Source organism: Staurois parvus, unplaced genomic scaffold (assembly GCF_062004578.1).
Source record: "Staurois parvus isolate SC_StPar_1 unplaced genomic scaffold, SC_StPar_1.0 ptg000298l, whole genome shotgun sequence".
In the NCBI taxonomy this organism is placed as follows: domain Eukaryota; kingdom Metazoa; phylum Chordata; class Amphibia; order Anura; family Ranidae; genus Staurois; species Staurois parvus.
Window position 1 is genome coordinate 5,304,104 of NW_028318094.1, and position 21,662 is coordinate 5,325,765.

Genomic DNA, 21,662 nt, shown 5'->3' on the forward strand with positions numbered 1-21,662 from the left:
CATGTTCCAAAGGTGAACTTATCCTTTAAAAGAGTACTGCAAGAATAAACAAAAAAACATTTATACTCACCTACATGGCTGCATCATCAATGGCTTAGTAACACACATACCGAATCCTTTCTTACATATCATCTGGGATTGCTCTGCATTACAATCCTTCTGGCAACCAGTTCTGGAAATTATCCAGCAATTTACAGGTTTTCCCTTGTTTGATAAACCAGCAGTTATATTTTTTAACATTATTCTTATTAAAATACAGTATTTATATAGCGCCAAAAAGTTTGCTCAGCGCTGTACATTATAGTGGGGGACAGTACATGAGACAATACAGTGACAATACATGAGGGGTTCGAGGGCCCTGCTCTTTGGAGCTTACAATCTAGGAGGGAGGGGGTAGTGGTACAGGAGGAAGTGGCTGTGGGGGATGGAGTGGTAGGAGGAGTGGAGGAGATCGGCTGTTAGGTAAGGGTGGGGTAGGCTTCCCTGAAGAGATGGGTTTTCAGGGTGCTCCTGAAGGTGAGAAGGGTAGGTGACAGTCTGATGGATTGGGGTAGTGAGTTCCAGAAGATGGGGGAAGTCCTGGAGAAGTCCTGCATTCGGGCGTGGGAGGAGGAGACCAGGGAACTAGAGGGTAGGACGTCTTGTGAGGAGCGAAGAGTACGTGTTGGGTGGTATTTGGATATCAGGTCGGTGAGGTAGTTTGGGGCAGTATTATGAATAGCTTTGTACGTCAGTGTTAGTAGTTTGAAATTTATGCGTTGGGCAATCGGAAGCCAGTGGAGGGAATGACAGAGGGGGGTGGCAGATACGGAGAGGTTGGTAAGATGGATGAGTCTGGCCGCTGAGTTCAGGATAGACTGAAGTGGCGATAGTCTGTGATGAGGTAGGCCGGTGAGAAGGGAGTTGCAGTAGTCCAGGCGTGAGATAATAAGGGAGTGAATGAGTTGTTTAGTAGTGTCCGGGGTTAGGAACGAACGTGTTTTGGAGATGTTGCGGAGGTGGAGCCTGCATGAATTTGCCAGTGATTAGACATGGGGTTGGAAGGACAGATTGGAGTCTAGAGTGGCACCTAGGACTTTGGCTTGCGGGGTGGGACTGATGGTGGCGTTATTGATCGTGATGAAGAGGGTGGGGTGGAAAAGTAGGAGCTCAGTTTTGGAAAGGTTTAATTTGAGGAAGTGGAGTGACATCCAGTCTGATATGTCGTTCAGTAGGCAAGTGATTCGGGCGGAGACTGAAGGGGTGAGGCGAGGGGTAGAGAGGTAGATTTGCTTGTCATCGGCATAGAGGTGGTAGTTGAAGCCATGGGAGTGTATCAATTGGCCAAGGGAGGAGGTGTAGATGGAGAAGAGAAGGGGCCCGAGGACAGAGCCTTGGGGGACCCCAACAGAGAGGGGGAGGTGGCAGCGTTATAGGTAACACTGAAGGAGCGCTGGGATAGATAGGAGAGCCAGGAGAGAGCGGAGTCTCTGATGCAAAGGGAGTATAGTTTTTTAAGGAGAAGGGGGTAGTCAACTGTGTCTAAGGCAGAGAGGAGGAGAGGTCGAGGAGTAGGAGGACTGAGTAGTGGCCATTAGCTTTGGCGGTTAGCAGGTCGTTGGTGATTTTGAGTAGGGTGGATTCGGTGGAGTGTAGGGGACAGAAGCCAGACTGTAGGGGATCAAGGAGGTTGTTGTCGTTGAGGTGGGAGCTTAGGTGATATCCTGAAGGAGTTCCAAGAAATCCATGTTGATTCACCTACTAAATGTTGCCCGGGCTTGTTTGTACCCCTGGTTCCTGGAAAAGCCCAATCCCATCAACAGTAAGACCATGGTTTGCCAGCATAAATGACATCCAAGAGATGCAAACCATTCAGCAGCCTTCAGAGACCAGATTTCTGACCAAAACTAACAATGGTACTATTGGGAAGAATTTAAAAGCTCCTCCAAGTACAAGCAAATGCTATAAGAGTCTAGCCTTTTTTTTTTTTAGGCCAATCCTGATGTCTTATACTCTATGTAAGAGATACCTACAACAGGAGGCATTTGAATGTTTGAGTACATGATGAATCTGGGATAGTGGTATGGGGGTTTTTTTATTTCCTCTACCCCACTTTGCTAATTATCCCTACTCCTCAAATTCCCTTGGTCCCCCTTCAGGCGGGAACCAGTATTTCTTCTTTCTATTAGGTGGTCTTACCTATTTGCTGTTTGATCCGGGTATTCACCCCAGATATTTTTTAATTCCAAAAAACTTTATAAAAGTATGTGGGTCACACCGAACATTGTGTGTACCTTCAAATGTTCCTGTATTCTTCATCAAGACATGATTTGTTCTATATTATCTGAGCATTTGGCCCCTATTAGTATTTAATACAATTGCTGTACATTTTATGTTTGATACAGTAAAACGCTCACCTAAAAGAAGTTTTTGGGGTTTTTTTCCCCGAAATTATAATTACCTAGGTGGGTGCACCATCGGTCCGATGCTGCTTCTGTTCCCCACCAGCTCTAAGTGTGAGAACTCGGGGATCACATGACCACTGAATTCTCACCGCCACTGCTTCCCCCCCATTCCTCCGCACTCACTGGGGCGCTGGGCTGTAGAGTGGGAGAGGTGCTGGCTGAGGCTCTCAGCGGCATTCTGGAAGGCTGAGCCAGGTACTGCTCCAGACTCTGGGATGGACCCACACTTTAAAGTTGGGATCTTTCCCCAGCCTGGACCGGCTGAGTGACATCAGCCCACAGTGGGCTTCAGCCTGCTGTCAGCTGAACACTGGTAACAGGAGTGCAGAACGAACTGCCACTCCTGTGAGCCACAGGAGAAGTACATCCAAAAGAGCTTTGGCTGTACTTCTCCTTTTAAAGAATGTTAAAAAAAAACAAAAAAAAAAAACCACAAGATATTTGACAGCATTTAGCTGCATTTTAAGTCTAACCCATAATTACAGACAGTAATAAACTGTTCTTGAAAACAGACCTGTCTTGCTCTGTGTTCCTTTACTGTCTGCTGTGTGGACTGATTATGTCTGGAGAATCTAACAGTACAGAGATGCAGTTTTAGGTTGCTGCTTCATTGTTCTGTCATTATTTAGGCCTTTATCTGTACTTTGAGTTAAAACGCTTGTTAAAAACACTTGAGTTGTGTGTTAGGTGATCCTCTAATGGAAATCTGATGGAGGCTAGCGTTACACGGGTGATTTTTAGTAGCTTATCATACTGCTAAAATTGCTATCGATGAATCACTAAAAGTAAGAGCTAAACAGATGGAACAAATGGCTCCCAATGGCTTAAGCTACACAAGTAGCATATTGGAGTGATTAATCTTACATGCTGCTGTGTAGCTTGGGGAGCTGTATGTTTAATTTGTTATCAGTTGATCAGTACTATTGTACATATGGACTTCAGTATGTGATAGCGCAAAGTATACAGCAAGACTGTACAATGTATTTGCAAAGCTTGTAAGTAGCTTTGTTGAAGCATTAGACCTTTATTGAAGTTCTTGAGTGTTCTTAAAAAAAAAAAAAAGCTGCTAGCAAACTTCAGTAGACCTTTCAATTTTACTAAAGCCAAAATGGCAGCCTCATTTTAAGCTCATTTTTAAACCTCTGTGTTTAACCACCTCCAGTCCGGCTGTTGTATATAAACGGCCGGACGGTGGCAATGCAGGGTCGGGTGGCTGTTTATAAACGGCCTCCCCGCACCCTGCTTGTGTGCGCTCCCAGGGAGCGTGCAGCACTGCGATCCGGTGCCCGATTTGTCCTCCGGACATCGTGGAACACTGATCGTCGGTAGGGATCTCTCTGTGAGGTCCCGATCATGTGATCACTGATTGGCCAATCGGTGATCACATGCAGAGTAGTAAGCAAGATGTTACTTCTGACATCATTGCTTACTATGTGTGAAATCTGTGAATGATCACAGAGGTCACATGGTACACAGCTATTCACAACAGCCTTGTACCATGTGACAAGCTGTGATCAATCACAACTCACACAGTAGTTCTCAATGGCTGCAAGAATGCAGCCAGAGAGAAGGAGAAATGATTGCTTTTATAACCTTTTTGGGTGTAAAAGCAATCCGTGAAAAAAAAAAAAATCTGAATCACCCCCCACAAGTAGTACAGTGTCACCATGGTGACACTGTACTGATAGGGTGACAGTATGTAAAAAAAAATAATAATGTAAAAAAAAAGTTTAAAAATTATAATTTTTAGTTATATACTAATTTGGGTTATTTTTTTTAGTTTTTTACTAAAAAGATAACGGAATAAATTTTGGCCAAGATTTTTGATGAAATACTATTTATTTGCAAAATTTCATAAGAAAAACTTTTTTTTTCAAAATTTTTGGACATTTTCATTTACATAGCAAAAAAAATAAAAATCCCAGTGGTGAATAAAGCTTTATCTGTCTCAAAAAATGCTGAAAAATTCATATGGGTACAGTGTTGCATGACCGTGCAATTGTCATTCAAAGTGTAATGCTGAAAGCTGAAAATTGGCCTGGACAGGAAGGGGGTAAAAGTGTCCGGACTGGAAGTGGTTAAAGAAGTCTGAAAGCCTTACAAAAGCTTTGTAAAAGACTGCTGTATACCCTACTAATATACAAACTGAAAGTGATTGGAAAGCTTTTTTTTAAAGTTTTTTTTTTTTTTTTTAATTTATTAAAGTAGCATGTCATACTTACCTGCTAGTGGTTTTGCAGAGAGCACCCCTGATCCTCCTCCTCTCAGGTCCAAACCCCCCCCCCCCCCCCTCCCCAGTGCCCCAAAAGCAAGCCAATTGTCATGGAGGCCACTTGTGCGTGCTTGCTCTAGAACCCTGCTCTGTGTGTTCATAAGACACACACAGCAGGGCTCTGCCTCACTCCCTGCTCCTCATCACTGGCTCTGATTGACCGCTCCTGCTGCTGTATCTGAGCCAACGAGCGAGAGAGCCTCGGCTCACGTGCACATCAGTGGATTAAAATTGGGCTCAGGTATGTTTTTAGGGGGGCTGAGTGGGGAGCTGCATGCAGAAGGTTTCTTACCCTACTGCGTACAATGCAGTAAGGTAAAAAACCTTCTGCCTTTACAACTACTTGAAGCCCGTATGAATAAAGCTATGGTGACTACTCATTTGCAGTTTTATTAGTGAGACTGAGCTGCTAAAATCACCTACATGGCTCTAGCTTTAGAAGTGATATGGAGGATCCCAGGATGCTGTGCACACAGTGCAGAAATCAGTCTTGTGAGCTAGGCCTGTTTCCGTGTAGAACATCTGTAGTCCAAGAACATGTCCATTTTCCATGTGGTCCACTGTAAAATGCATTTAGGATGAAGCAGTCTATGGGTTTTCCTTCTGATGGTCCCATTGCAGTACTAGCAAAAAAAAAGCACACCACCAGAGACCATACGGGTTTATTGGAGTTACACCACACATCTAATACAGTTGATTCAGTTCATGAAGGTGATCCAGAGCTCTTCTGTAATTCCTGGATAATGCCTTTATGAGATGATATCAGTCAGTTCATAGTATTGCCGCAGTCCTAGTATTTTAATTTTACCACAGTGCTTTTTATCGGACTGGCTTCCTAGTTAGTGATGCGTGTACTGAAGAATCGTTATTGGGCTGAGCAAATGTATTTCCTGAGATTACCATCATTACCCTTAGGAAGCTTGATAGAGGGTTAGGTAGTGGTTTAATCCATAGCACTCAGCTGCCAATTTACTTTATCAGGATAACACAAATTAAAAACAAGGCTTATTTCTGGCATATAAGTATAGAACTTGATTTATATATACATCAGTTCATGTAAAATTAATCTCTGCCTTTCATGATCAGATAAGATGATTTGCAGTGGGGAAATTGAAGAGAAGAGCTTGGGCTCGGATAAATTATTTTGCAAAGTTGGTGTGTGTATAAAAAGTTTTAGGAGGCCTGCCTTTAATGGCATCCCATTCTTAGTCTTCGTAGGGTTCAGTATTGAGTTGGCCCACCCTTTGCAGCTATATAACAGCTTCCTCTCTTCTGGGAAGGCCGTCCACAAGGTTTAGGAGTGTGTCTATGGGAATGTTTGAATTTTCTTCCAGAAGCACATTTGTGAGGTCAGGCACTGATGTTGAACGAGAAGGCCTGGCTTGCATTCTCCACTCTACTTCATCCCAAAGGTGTTCTATTGGGTTTTCTGCAGGCCAGTCAAGTTCCTCCACCCCAAATTCACTCATCCATGTCTTTATGGGTCTTGCTTTTTGCCCTGGTGTGCAGCCATGTTGGAACAGGAAGGGTTCATCCCCAAACTGTTCCCAGGATCATGAAGTTGTCCAAAATGTCTTGGTATGCTGATGCCTTAAGAGTTCCCTTCAGTTGCTTCCACTTTGTTATAATACCACAAATAGTTGACTGTGGAATATTTAGTAGCAAGGAAATTTCATGGATGGACTTATTGCACAGGTGGCAACCTATCACAGTACCATGCTTGAATTCACTGAGCTCCTGAGAGCGACCCACTCTTTTACAAATGTTTGTAGAAGCAGTCTGCATGCCTAGGTGCCTGATATTATACACTTGTAGCCATGGAGGTGACTGGAATCCAATGATTTGGAGGGGTGTTCCAATACTTTTGGGTGTGTGTGTGTGCGCGCGCGCACTGTTCAAAATTTTAAGGAACATTTTTTAATCGGAGTGTAGCATCAAGTCATTTAAACTCCTGGGATATTGATCTGGTCAGTTAAGTAGCAGAGCGAGTTGTTAATCAGTTTCAGCTGCTTTGGTGTTAAAATTAACAACAAGTGCACTAGATGGGCAACAGTGAGATGACCTTCAAAACAGGAACGGTTTTAGAGGTGGAGGCCACTGACATTTTTTTCCCTACTTCCCTTTTCTGACTGTTTTTCACTAGTTTTGCATTTGGCTAGGGTAAGTGTCACTACTGGAAGCATGAGGTGATACCTGGACCCTACAGAGGTTGCACAGGCAGTCCTCCAGGATAGCACATCAATACGTGTTATTGCCAGAAGGTTTGCTGTGTCTCCCAGCATAGTCTCAAAAGCATGGAGGAGATTCCAAGAGACAGGCAGTTACTGTAGGAGAGCTGAACAGGGCCGTAGCAGGTCCTTAACCCATCAGCTGGACCGGTAACTGCTCCTTTGTGCAAGGAGGAACAGGATGGGAATTGCCTAAAAAATAACCTCCAGCAGACCACTGGTGTGAATTTTCTCTGACCGAACAATCAGAAACACACTTCATGATTGTGACCTGATTGCCCGCCGTCCTATAGTGGGCCCTGTGCTCACTGCCCAGCACCATAGAGCTCGTTTTGCATTTGCCATGAAACATGAGAATTGGCAGGTCCACTACTGGTGCCCTGTGCTTTTCACAGATGAGCTCAGGTTCACCCTGAGCACGTGACAGACTTGAAAGGGTCTGGAGAAGCCATAGAGAATGTTGTGCTGCTTGTAATATCGTTCAACATGACTGTTTTGGTATCAGGATGAAATCCTTGGACCCATTGTCAGACCCTACACTGGTGCAGTGGGTCCTGGGTTCCTCCTGGTGCACGACTATGCCCGACCTCATGTGGGGAGAGTATGCAGACAGTTCCTGGAGGATGAAGAAATTGATGCCATTGAATGGCCCCCACGCTCGCCTGACCTAAATCCAATAGAACACCTCTGGGATATCATGTTTCGGTCCATCCAATGCTGCTAGATTGCACCTCAGACTGTCCAGGAGCTCAGTGATGCCCTGGTCCAGATCTGAGAGGAAATGCCCCAGGACACCATACGTCGTCTCATTAGCAGCATGCCCTAACGTCAGGCATGCATACAAGCACGTGGGGGCCATACAAACTACCGAGGACCATTCTGAGTTGCTGTAATTACATTTCTGCAAAATGGACTAGCCTGCTGCATCATTTTTTTACTTTGATTTTTGGGGTGTCTTTGAATTCAGTCCTCTGTAGGTTGATAATTTTCAATTCCATCAAACAATGGGGCATCCTTACATTCCTAACACATTACCCAGTCCAGATCAGTATAGATATCCAGTATGATATTTTTCCTCATCAAGATCTGATGTGTTTTCAAAGTGTTCCTCGAGTTTATTTGAGCAGTGTACATAAACATATACGCGCACAAAAATTTTTTTTTTCTGTAAAATACTTGATGTGTTTTGAATTTTGGATTTTCTTTTTCATTGTAACTATTGTTTCAGAGAATGCATCGTTAAAGTATATCTGTGCCCAGGCTATAGACATTTAAGTATTTTACATGCTCTTAACAAGCAGTGAAGGAGCTTTAAATGGCAAGTTTACCTTTAATGAAGAAGATCCATATACTATATACTAGCAGCCCTGGAGCCTGTAGGCATCATAATGCTTGCAGTAGCAGGCGGTCATTGGTCAATGTGGCAATATGATCCCATTGACCAATGAGAATCTCTCATCTGAGCCGCCTTCTTCCTAAACGGTGTCCTGGAAGAAAGAAGGGATTCTGATTGTTCAGTGTGGCCACATAGCTGCGCAGAGCAATGACTTTAAATCAAGCCATCCCTCTATTACTGCTTGTACTTTGTTGTGATATTTGAAGATGGATTACTTCAAAGACTCTAAAATCAGTTTCTAATTGTTCACACAAGCACCTGCTATTTATTTCATATTAGAAGTCTGGTAGGCTGCTAAGATTCTGCTTCCATAGAAAATGAAGTGGGAAAATGTCAATGGTATTAGCAGGTTCAGTTGGTAGTTGGTCACATTCAGTTGGAGTTATTCTGTAATGCTGAAGGCATTTCATAGTTTCTCCAATCCACTTCTTCATCTCTGAGTGTCATGAAAATACCCCAGCATTTATATCCACACAGGTAGTACAGACATTTAATCCAGTCGCCATGGGCTGTGTGGATGTTGATTGTCCAAGAACAGGATGGGAGATGTAAAAGTTGTGGAACTACCTGCTCTAATTGCTTAGTCCCATCCTGGGTGTCAGGGGGTCTGCATATGTTTTAATCCTTCAGCTCACATGACTGAAAGTGTGAAATGTCAAATTGCCAGGTTAGAGATGTTAAAATGGCAGTATAAATGGTAGACAGATGGTGTAGAAGGCCTTCACCCTTTTTCAGGGATGGCTGGTACAGTTTGACATTTCTAGCTTTTGTGAACCAGTTGTCTGCTCTCTCCAAAAGGTGCACCTCACTGTCCTCAATAATCTGGTGTAGGAAAGCTGATTCTTAACCTGCAGAATTTGCCTTCTTTTATTGGGCAATTTGTTTAAGAGATTGTTTTGTCTCCCCAATGTACAGACCTTTACATTCCTCACTGCACTGCATATACCAAATTACTTTGCTTGGGCTAAGCAGTTTGGTCTCAGTATATTGCTGGGAGCATCTGCGTCCCTCACGCCCTGCAAACAATACTTGTTTTGATCTTTTTTTCAATACTTTGTTGTATCTCTCTGCTGCTGATCTAAAGCCTCATTGCAACCGTTTTTCTATCTACATGCACTGCAACAATAGCTGCATGGCATTTCTGAAAATACAAGGCGCATTCAAGTCAAACCGGGACTTTTGCGGTTTTTATATAATAAGAGAACATATTTCAAGGAGTGGAAACTGCTTTATTTTTCAACATACTCCCCTGCTACATTTATACACTTATCTCAGCATTTAACTAATGCCTGGGAAGCGTCGGCATAGAAACATTTGTCAGTACGCCTGAACCATCCTTAGACAGACTGCTTCACTTCATTATCGTGTTCACCGTTCCCACTGAAATATTTGTCTCTTGTGCAATTTCACAACAGGTTATAGGCCGATTATCCAGTATCAGGCGTTCCAAACACTGAATGGTCACAGGAATGACTGCTGTGGGCTGGGAAACAGCATGGCCGGGATTGTCACCGATAGACGTGCGGCTTTCTTTGAAACATTTACACCATTCAATTGGCTTACTGCGGCTGAGCTTCTCATCAACGTACTGTGCTTATAAATTGTCTGTAGATATCCGCGGGTTTTACACCTTCATTCACAAGAATCTCCATCAACACACACTGTTCCATACACGCACGAACACTGTTGTCTGCCATCTTGATTACTTGTCTCTGGACTGACCCATGACATGTGTGCCACCTGTCAGTAATAGGACTTACTTGCCACTTATTACTGCGTGTAGTACCGCTACAATCTCATCCCTTTTTTATACCTATGAAAAAAAAGTCTCGGAATTGACTTGAACAACTCCCGTAGATTTCCAGGTGGTGACAATGGTGGACCATGCCAGTGTAATGTGCATTAAAACAGCCATTTGTAGTCTTCATTGAAAGCCCATGTGACAGGGCTATAGAGTATTCTCACTAAAATAACTGGAAATACTTGAAAAGGCAACCTCATGGCAGAATTACCAAGTGTTATTTTAGGGAAAGCTGCAGATTTATAGAGATTGAAAATTATTATTAAAATTGCATAAGCATGTTAAATCTTAAACAATTTAGTGATTGGATTTACTTATACTTTAATTGTCTCTTCTGTTTCATTTGTTACAGGAGGGAAATGGCTGATCTCTTCCACTGGAGCCCTTAACATTACGAGTGTAACGTTTGCAGATCGAGGGCGTTATACTTGCATGTGTCCAGTTGGTAATGGCACCTCCTTCTACACAGTTACTCTTCGGGTGACTTTCACCTCTGGGGATATGGGGATATACTACATGATAGTCTGCTTGGTGACCTTTACCATCACTCTGATTCTGAACATCACTCGACTCTGCATGATGAGCAGTCATCTCCGGAAGACAGAGAAGGCTATTAATGAGTTCTTCCGCACAGAAGGGGCTGAGAAGCTCCAGAAGGCCTTTGAAATTGCCAAGCGTATTCCAATTATCACCTCTGCTAAGACTCTGGAGCTGGCCAAGGTGACTCAGTTCAAAACCATGGAGTTTGCTCGTTACATAGAAGAACTGGCCAGAAGTATTCCTCTGCCCCCTCTTATATTTAACTGCAGAGCTTTTATGGAAGAGATGTTTGAAGCCGTGAGGTTGGATGATCCAGACCAGGTGGAAAAGGAGCACGGTTTAGGGATTTACACGATCAGTCCTGATATGGCTCGGAGCGGATCTCCAGCTGGTGATTCGGAAGACAGCTCGGTCCAAGGCCAGGAGATAGCAGTTAATGTGTCTGTTCATCCTCAGTTTGAGACACAGAGCATCAACACCAACCATTCTCAGGAGTGTCCTCATGCTATGTTCCCTGAGGAAGTAATCTCTATAGCGGATCAGGACAGGGCACCAGAAGCCAGTGTGTGACCAACCTAGCTTTTTGGGCAACTTTAATCCTTTCACCCCAAGTTGATATTTCAGTTTTGGCTGTAGGTCATGGAGTTAAGAATATCTGACGTCAAAACCTTTTTTTTTTTTTCATTTTGCATAAAGTAGGGAATGGTTAAAGTAATTTTGAAGCTTTTTGTATATTTTGTTTATTAAAACAATTAACATACTTATCTGCTCTGTGCAGTGGTATTGCACAGAGCGGATCTGAACCTCTTTTCAGGTTCCTCCTGTTTTTGCACACCACCATAGGAAACCGCTTGCTATGGTGGCACACCAGGGACTCACTCCCAAGCTGGGCTGTATGCATCTATTGACACACATACACACTGTGTGGCTCAGCCTTGCGCCCCGCACCCTCCCCACAGGATTTGATTGACAGTAGCAGGAGCCATTAGCTCCTACGGCTCTCATGGAGAGGAAGAGAGAGCAGCGCTGGTGCATTCTGCCACAATACTGGCTAGAGATAGGGCTTATGTAAGATTAGGGAGGTGAGGGGATGGGATAACCAATGAGACATTTTACCTTAATGCAAGGAGTGCATTAAGGTGAAAATGTCCTGCCTTTAATATAAAAAATATATATATATATATATATATATATATATATATATATATATATATATATATTAGTATATATATATATATATTAGTATATATATATATATATTAGTATATATCAGTTTTTAGAACCACTTTAAACCTGCTGTATTTTTTTGCCATCTGTGTCCCACTGAGGACATTTCCCCATGCCTTTCTGTCCTCTTAAACAGTTGTCACCAGAAAAAATGTCCCACTGTAGATTTTCCATCTATTACTGTTCTGGTGATAACTCGAAATTCTGGATTTTTCCTCACTTTTAGTCTCTGTGACAGCCTAAGGGCAAATAAAGAGAATGAATCTAAAATGTGAGGACCAAGACAGCAATGAAACCCAAAAGAAGCTCTAACCCCTACCATTCAATGCAAAACTTAAAAAAAAAAAAAAAAAAAAAAAATTTTGGCTTCAGATACTGGCATTTGTAGGACCTGCTGCCATTTTGAAAGGGTCTCTCTCTTTCATGTAATCATTTTATTGCTGGAAAACACAACAAGAATCTGAAGGTTTCTTCAGTATTAGCTGAAGTTGTGAGACTCCACAACTGTGAAGAAAAAAGCTGCTCTAAGATGATCCTGAGAAGTATTAGGTGCCATTGGGCTCTTCTGCCTACCTGTGTCCACAAATAGCTGAAATGTCACTTTGGGTGAACTGACACTTTGAACTTGTTACAGATAGAAGTTTTTCATTCCTTCTTGATTCAGCAGTTTAAAAAATGTGCCATGCCACTTTGTTGCAAGTACATTTTATCACATTGGGACTTTACCAGTAACACTTCTTACAGTGGAAATATACTCAAATATTAAAAGTCTTATTGTGTCATGGGGCATGGATAAATGAAAGCATCTGGTCAGGTGATCTCCGCTGAAACGATCAGCCAGTTAAAACTCCTATCCTCCCATCTTCCAATTCAAAATTAATGCTTTTGTCCCATGAAGTGCCTAAAGCAGTGTTTTTTGTTTTTTTTTGTTTTTTGTTTTTTTAGCAAAATGATATGTGTTTCAACACTTCTGGTACACGTTATTTATCCATCCCAGACAGACTGTTAACATATAGTAGCTTCAAGTTAATATTTATATTTGGGTATAGGTCCACTTAAACCAGAAGGCAGGGTCATAAACTGTATATAGGCAAATGCCTCTTTCTGTTTGTCTGTTTGTAAGCATGGCTTATGGAATTATTGAAAGGTTTATCACATTGAGATGCAGCACATTTATATCAAAGCCTCAGTCTTTGCGGTACATCATTTTAAAATGTATTTCCACTTTTGTAGCCAAATTTGACAAAACCCTGCTGTATGTTTGTTATGTGTTCCTTTTTATACAGCATAAAAACATTTTTAAAATATTCTTGCCTTTTAGAAGTTTGTGGGGAGAAGGTGTCATAGCTGACTGCAAGCATTTCTCGGCTAGGCCTTCATGATCTGTCGAAGTAACTGGGGTGGGGGCTGGCCAAGTCCAGTTCTCATTAACCTGGAGAATCCCGGCTCCTAAACCTAAACCGCTTCCCCGCCGCCCTATAACAGAAACGCTGCTACAGGGCTGCGCAAAATCACGTGTATATATACGTGATTTTGCATTTCCAGGTAAGGGGCGCATGCTCTGCCCTACCCACGCCACCATTGGTGGCTACAGATGTCGATCACCGGGTCCCGGACAGAGAGTCCCCGCCGGCAACTGGTGATCGCCGAATAACACTGACAGGGGAGAGACCTGTGTGTAAACAACACAGGTCTCTCTCCTGCCAGCAATAACATGCTGCTGTGTATTTCTCTGCACTGCATCTTTTCCCTAGTAAAATACATACAGTAAAACAGCACACAGTTAACCCTTTGATCACCCCAGATGTTAACCCCTTCCTGCCTAGTGTCAGTACAGTGTCAGTGCTTTTTATTAGCACTGATCACTGTATTGGTGTCATTGGGATGTCAGTGGCAATTAGTCAGTGTCTCCCCCCCAGTGTCAGAATGGCCGCTGCAGTCTCGTTATAAGTCACTGATCGCCGCCATTACTAGTATTAAAAAAAAATAAAAATTCACATATATATATATATCGCCATTTGTAGACGCTATAACTTTCACATAAACCAATTGATTTACACGTATTGGGATTTTTTTTGCAAAGACGTAAAAGAATACCTTTTGGCCTAAATTAATGCCGAAATTTAATTTTTTTTATTGGGTATGTTTTATAGCAAAAAGTTAAATGTTTTTTTTTTTTCAAAATTTTCTGTATTTTTTAAGTTACAGCACAAAAAATAAAAACTGCAAAGGTGATCAAATACCACCAAGAGAAAGCTTTATTTGTGGGGAAAAAAAGGACATAAATTTAAATTTATGTACAGTGTTGCATGACTGTGCAATTGTCAGGTAAAATAACGCAGCGCCGTATCGCAAAAAAATATTCTGGTCAGAAAGGGGGGGGGGTAAATCCTCTGGAGGGTAAGTGGTTAAAGAGGATCTTCACTGGACCACCCACCCCCCTTCTTTTTTTTTTTTTTTTTTTTTTTTGCTTTTCCTGCTTACTGGGTAGTGTGTTAAGTATATTTGAGATACTCACCCACCCAGATAATCCAGTGTTGTCCCGCTGAGATCCTCCCAGCCTATATCGCCACTCGATCCCATGCCGCCATGTTTTTTATGACATCATTGACAGTCCCTTTGGCTTTTCTGGGTTCAGCATGTCTCCTGATGACGCAGCATTGGGTATGCTATCCTCCACTTTTGTCAATGACTATGTGACATGCTGTCTATCGCAGAAGACATAGGGAGCGCGATGAATGATGTGCATGGGGGGGGGCTGCACCTATTTATACAAAAAAAGGGATATCGCTAATCACGTAAAGGAGGGGAGGTGAAGTACATAAAAAGGCTGAAGATCCGCTTTTAAGCTTTTGTTACGACAGTGTTCAGATGCTTTGCAACAGGGTTAATTCTGGTAAACACAGCTCCCCTGCACCCACCCCCCCCCCTTCATTAACAAAGAGAACCAGGTAGAATTTTCTTTGATGGACATTCTAGAAAAGAGCATCTAAAAAGATATGCTGCATTTTTTTTCTTTCAAGGTTTGCTATGTGAATGGGGACATGTAACAAATATATAAAGTTTGTATCATCCCAATTTGACTACAAAAGTGGAAATACCCTTTAGAGGGTCTATTTTATAAATTTTTTGGGCAAATGTCATAGGCATTCATCAGAAAATATGCTGCTTTTTTGGCTACTGGAGTTGACGAGCTGGCGCTCATAGGAAACAATCACTTTAGAGAGAATAAAAGGAAAATTCACACAACCTGGATAAATGCTTTGACAGTTGTCCAACTATTTTATAAAATAAACGCCTAGGTCTGGCATTTCCCATACCACCTATGTGCTCAGAGTGCATCTCTTACTTGTCTTTCATTTGATTTTAAAAAGAAAAGCCACAGGACAATTTTGGTTTATTGTTTTTTGGTTTTTTTTTTTATAAAATACCGTTCTAGTTTTTTTTTCATTGATTTTTGTAGTTTTTGTACAAGGACCATGGAAGAAATGGTTAGAGGAGCTGCGAACATAAAGTCTAGGTTCACCTTTTTATAAAAATATTGATGCAGAAAAGGGACTCCAGTAGGTAAAGAAAAGAAACTGAGCAGCTTTTAAAATTCATGAGTAATTCTGAAAATATTAAGTGTCATAGCTTTAGACCATTTGTAGCACTCCTGAAGTCTGGCCAAAATACTTCCATCTAGTTATTCCCCCGCCTTGCCTTGTTGCTGAAACACTCTATAATTGGGCGCTTGCTTCCTTACAAACTGCTAATCCTAGCTGCTGTAAAACGACTATTACATTCTCTGCATGTATATGTTGTTCCAGTCAGTAGTAACCCCCTAGCTTTGGAGAGCTGGCCCTTTAAGAGTTCCTAACGCCAACAGCGGTACATGGGGTTTTTGGTCATGTGATCACTGAATGGTTGTCATTTATCAGGTGATTGGTATGCTGCCCCACCGGATCCTGATTGTAAACAATAACCCGGAGCTATCGGTGAAAGAGAAGTCACTGTGCTGGAGGATCTGAATGAGCATACTTTCCACACAAACAAGGAACGCCGCCTGCATGCATATATTTGACAGCTCAGTGTTAAAGCTCGCTGTCATATATCTAAGTCTGGCCGCGTTAAGGGGTTTAGGACTAGAATCTGCATTAATGAATGGTAAATGCTACTTTATGAGCTGTTTATTCACACTGTATGAATACCATTGATCAAACATCCTCAGAACTTTCCAATCTCTGAAATTGGGAATAGTCTGTATTCAGTTTATTCCAGATGAACTGAATTGGATGTAAACCTGAGCAGAAGCAGGTGTTCTATGGCTCCAGTAATTTGGCTGGTGACAATGCCTGAATTTCACTAGCAGTCTGTTCATGGTATGTTTCTGTGTACAGTGCATTTCAACTCTCAATGCCCAGTAGCTTTCATTTCCTTTCCTGCCAGCCTCCTGTTGGCAGGTTTGTGCTCAGATTGCTGAATTATGCAGGAAGGCAGCAGTTTGCCAGCTGATTAATATAAATATTTGAGTGGTGGTGCTGAATTCATATTTCTGCTGTTTATATGTAGTACTGATTAGTCTGTTTTTTTTTTTTTTTTTTTCTTCAATGTATTCCTCCTTCAGGACTCAAGGGGGGGATTTATCAAAACTGGAGCTGTCAGAATCCGGAGCAGTAGCCAATCAGCTTTTATCTTCAACTTGTTCAGTTAGGCTTTGAAAAGTAAGGATAGAAGCTGGTTGGTTGCCATATACCTCTGCTGCAGATTTTGGCAGTGCCAGTTTTGATAAATTCCCTTCAATGACTAAAATGTTGTTTTCAGAATTTAATAAGATAGTGAATGGGCAAATGACAGTCTCTTCATGTCTTTAAAGCAGAGTTCCACCCAAAAGGGAAAGTTCCTCTTTAAAGATTGGTCCCCCACTCCCCATTAAGGATTGGCACCTTCGGGGAGCGGGATTGAAACAAGGACCCGTATTTGACAGGTACCCGCTCCCACTTCCTCTGCAATCACCTAGGCGATCGGAAGTGGAAGTTGTCCTCCTACCCTCCCCGAAGTCTTGTAGGACACGTGACAGGTCCCAGAAGACGACAGGGCCATTCAGGAAGCGCAGCACTACTTGCACATGTGCAGTGGGTGCCTGGCTGTGAAGATGCCGGCGCCTGGAATACAGGACAGCCGGTCAAACGGGCTGCAGCAGGATCCTGGGACAGGTGAGTGGCTGTTTTTTAAAAGTCAGCAGCTACAGTTTTTGGAACTGCTGACTTTTCTTTTTCTACAGAGTGAGTGGAACTTCGCTTTAATGACCAAAGAGCATAGGTTTATTTCTGAAGTTGATGCAACTTTTGAATTTGATGGCCAATGTGCTTTTTGTACCTCAGTAACCAATACAGTCTTTTAAAACTTCAACTAGCTTTTTAGTGCTCAATAACCAGCTTAGGAATCAATTGAAAATGAGCTTAACCCTTTATCGTCAGCGCTCTCCGGCCTTTAATACTGGCAGATGGCTTCCCGATCATGTGATCACTGAAATCGGCTGTCATAGTGGTCATGTGCTGTGCTAAACAGTGAATGAGAGTTGTTAGTGACAGCTCAGTCACAGTGCTGGGAGCACCAAATGTGCGTGGCACAGAACAGTGGCATCGGGTGTACATGTATATATCAGGTTAGCATTAAAGCTCTCTACCATGGTCCAAGGTCACACAGGGCGAAGGGACCATGGATTGGGTTAACACATCTCCTTTGATTGCTGTTACTAAACACCCTAATTCTCTGTAGTAACCTTTGTGGAAAAAGTTATACACCTTGGTATAAGCTAAACATGCATGCTTCATCTCCCTTCCCACAGTGCATTGCTCCATTTCTGTGTAACTTATTGCTGGCTGGAGTACTGTCACATGGGGTCCAAAGGAAGAGGTGTCCCTACAGGACCACTTTGCTTTTTGGGGCTGTGTTACAGGTATAACTTGAGAGCTTAGTTGTAGCCCCATAGCTCTTAATTACAACTTTGCTCAAGGGTTTTGTAGATTAGTCGTGGTAAGTTCTCCGTACTACAACACAAAATTTGAACAGCCGGTGGGACCGCCGTTAAAGTGAACTGTTTCCTTGCTCTGCATGGGCAAAGCTCAGGTTTGCTTTAAATCTTGAAGTCAACAAGTAAATCATTGGTGCTCAGTGATCATTCCATTGCCATAAACACAACCTCCTCCAATATAAATGTTGATTGTTGCTACATTTGCTGTTGGTGAAAAGAGTTGGCAATTAAACATTTCTTCATCTAAAAGCTGATCTCCAGGCAAACCAATAAATATGCAGATGAAATATATATATATATATATATATATATATATATATATATATATATATATATATATATATATATATATATATATATATATATATATAGGAGTGGTTTTACCTAGCAAAGCATTAGTAGTTCTGTCCATCAGGTTGTAAGGTTTTGCACAGCTCTGCCCTGTCTGGCTCTTCAGAAGACCTCCTTTTCCTGTGCTGGAATTTAGCACCAATTGTGGGGCTCATCATTCCCTCAGCCTCTAAATCAGGGTCTCAAACTCAATTTTGTCTTGGCCTGCATCAGCTTTATGGTTGCCCTCAAAGGGCAAGTTGTAACTGTAAGACTAGATGTCCAGAGCACCCTTCCCATCCTTACATCAGATGTCAAGAGTCCAGGAAGAAGCTGGGGTGGAGCTGGGAAGCAGAAATGGCAGGTCCTGGAGGAGGACCAGTGCAGCGCTGACGTCAGCTGCTGGAGTCTGCTGAATGCTGAGACCAGGGGAGCCAGAGATGAGGGTGTACTGGGGCTGCACAGAGTGGTGCAGGATCTGTAGTAGGAGTTCCCTCCTCCTCTCTGCTGTAGATCGCTGAGACGGAGGGGGGAAAGACCAGCCTCTCTGCAGCTGCAAAGAATCTGGAGGAGGAGGTTGTCCTCTTCTCTGCTGCCAATTGCTGAGACAAGGTGGAGGAAATGAGGGGGGAGGGGGGGAGCTGCAGCTTCAGGAGAGGTGTGAGTCACATGAAATGGCCTGGGGGGCCACATTTGGCCCTCAGGCCTTGTGTTTGACACGTGCTCTAAGTGGACAGTATAAAGAGAAAAAAACAGACTGATCTCATCTCACTGTCACTGTGCTCCCTTGTATCATCATTTTCCCTTTTAGCACATGAGCACTGCAGCTGATTGGCTCCTTGTGCTGCTTGCCCTTCTTCCAATCTGAGCTCTGCTGCTCAGGGATTGATATTTGGGTACTTGCACTGCTTGCGTAAATGAATACAGTGCTGCATTAATCTGTGTCTTTCTGACTGGAGGTCAGCTTTTAAGTACAGTACCTCAATTCACTATTTTAGAATACATAATTGTGTTAAAATATCCTTCAGAAATCGCTTGTCAGACCTTCCTAATTCTGAGGCTTTATAGTAGCTTGTGGACCATCTATCTGGGCCTGCCGTATACATTCCTGTGTACAGTATACTGTTTTGTACATTAAATTATGAAATGAATGTGGCTCATCTGTCGCCACTTGTGATTTAACAGTAAAATATTGTATACTATACAATTTACGTGTAGCATGTATAGTTTCTTCTGTAATTACTATTCAAATACATTGGTGGTCTATTTTTCTAGAGATCATTTTATTCTGTATAATTCTAGCTGGTGATAGCTACACTCTGCAAGAAAATGAAGGATCCATTATCTCAGTATTATAATGTTATATATCTCTTCTCTTTTGTGGTATTTTCTGTTGTCAAAATCTGACAATCGTGTATTGTATTCATAAAGAATCACATTCATTATTCTGAAAAGATTTGTTCTTGTTTGGATTTTCATGAATTGATCTATTAAAACTGGAAATTACATTTTGTTGCGTATGGTCCTCGCTTATTAAGTTATTACACAGGGATTCATCTGATTTTTGAGTGCCTGTAAAATATAGAAAATGTAAATGAACACACCAAGACCAGCCACTATGGGTCAATCACACCACATCCCTATTATTACGAGAAAGTACATAACAAATAGGCTTTGGGAATTTTCAGTGTTAGGTCATTAGATTACACATATTTAACTATTAAAGATTATATAATTTGCACAAAAAGCCATAAAATCAACATGCTAAAAAAAAGTTTGCGGTTGTCATGGGAAGATAGTGGTGCACTAAACATTTCCACAGATATAGTACCCTAATATACCCCACCAGTCAGCCAATTCAAAATACAGTGTAGAAAACCAAACCTATTACATTATCTGATTGCTAATGTAAATTGATGGCAGGGTGAGACTCCACGCGTTTCACAGTTACAGTACACTGCTTCTTCAGGAGATGCAAAGATTTATCTGGAAAAGGTATACAGCACAAAATATTTATACAAAATCAACATTATTACCAAATCTTTAGGACAAATGTTTTCACTCGCATGCCTGTAGGATTAAGACATAGCACACAAGTCTGGCCCAAAAACTACTGGAGAATCAGGACTAGGAGGGAGGGAAACCCTCAGAACTAACCAAACAGGTGTCCAATAGCATGCAACAGCAGGATGTATAGTAGTAGTGTGGGCATTTTATAGAAAATGTCCTTTTTTAATGTTAAATGTTGGCATCACTAGAAGTCAGGCATGATTATACAATATATAACCAAAATAAAAAAGGTGTGCTGTTCACTGGTGATTTGCTAACAATAGATAAAACATGACCATAAATTCACGTGTCATGAACATACGAAAATCAACATAATAAATGCTATAAATCAATGTCCATGGCACAAATGTACAGAATAAGTCCCAAATCCAATGTGAAAAAAGGAACAGTGCTGCGTGCGGAATATAATTTCCAACAAGGTAATATGGTGTTCACAGGTGCTCTCCACAAAAAACAGATCAGCCTCTTACCAGACCAAATAGACCTCAAATCAAGAGATCAAATGAGCAGATAGTGTCCAGATTCCACACTGACACTCCTACTATCAATTTCAAAAGGGATGGATGGACAGCCGCAGGCTCACCCGGAACAGATTCCTCACACCAAACCACTCTCTATACGATGTAAAGAAGGGTTAAAACAAAAGAGACTTCATAGTGCAACCTGATAAAAGTAAAGGTTTTATTTCATAAAACATTTCACTTGCATAGATAGGGTGCATGAAGGCAATACACTAATTCAAAACAGCCGAGGTGTCATTCCGCCAGCTGCTACGTGGTGACGTCACAGAAGACTCCGCCCAATGTGTTTGCCCACAACTGGGATTGGAGATGATTTCCAATGCCAGATGTGGGGAAATGTGTACTTTTCAGCTGTGACATTTAGATGGTCGGGTCAGAATTTGGTGTAAACAACATGAAAGCATGGATCCATCCTGACTTGTATCAAGGGTTCAGGCTGGTGGTGGTGTAATGGTGTGGGGGAGATTTTCTTGGCACTAGCAAGGTGTACCTAATTAAGTAGCTGGTGAGTGTATTTCTGAACTGTTTATAAGCAGCACTTCAGAAAACACACACAGGCAGCCAGCGCATCTGTAAATGGGTGCAATCCAAGCCAATATTGGAGGGCCCAGATCACAGACAGTACAGAGCCAACAAGAGTGGGCTCTGTACCTTGTGATTGCTGTGATGACTAATCGTGCAATCTGCTTCCTGTCACAATGGAGGAAGGGAAGGGAGTTGTTTTCTTATGAATAAATAAGGGAATAATTGAATGAATCAGCAGCAGATTCATGTTGAGGCATTTTAACTAACGGGGATTGTTTTATTAATCCGTTCA

The 21,662-nt window shown here is 42.1% G+C and overlaps 1 protein-coding gene across 1 annotated transcript in view; it reads left to right on the forward strand.

Moving 5' to 3' along the window:
* The window catches only part of MFAP3 (microfibril associated protein 3), a 31,131-nt gene extending 11,369 nt beyond the window's left edge, over window positions 1-19,762 (forward strand). Inside the window, exon 3 of the mRNA XM_089682818.1 lies at window positions 10,494-19,762. Coding sequence (XP_089538944.1) covers window positions 10,494-11,251 — 758 coding nt within the window. The 3' untranslated portion in view covers window positions 11,252-19,762. The remainder of the gene's footprint in view (window positions 1-10,493) is intronic.
* The last annotated feature ends 1,900 nt before the right edge of the window (window positions 19,763-21,662 follow it).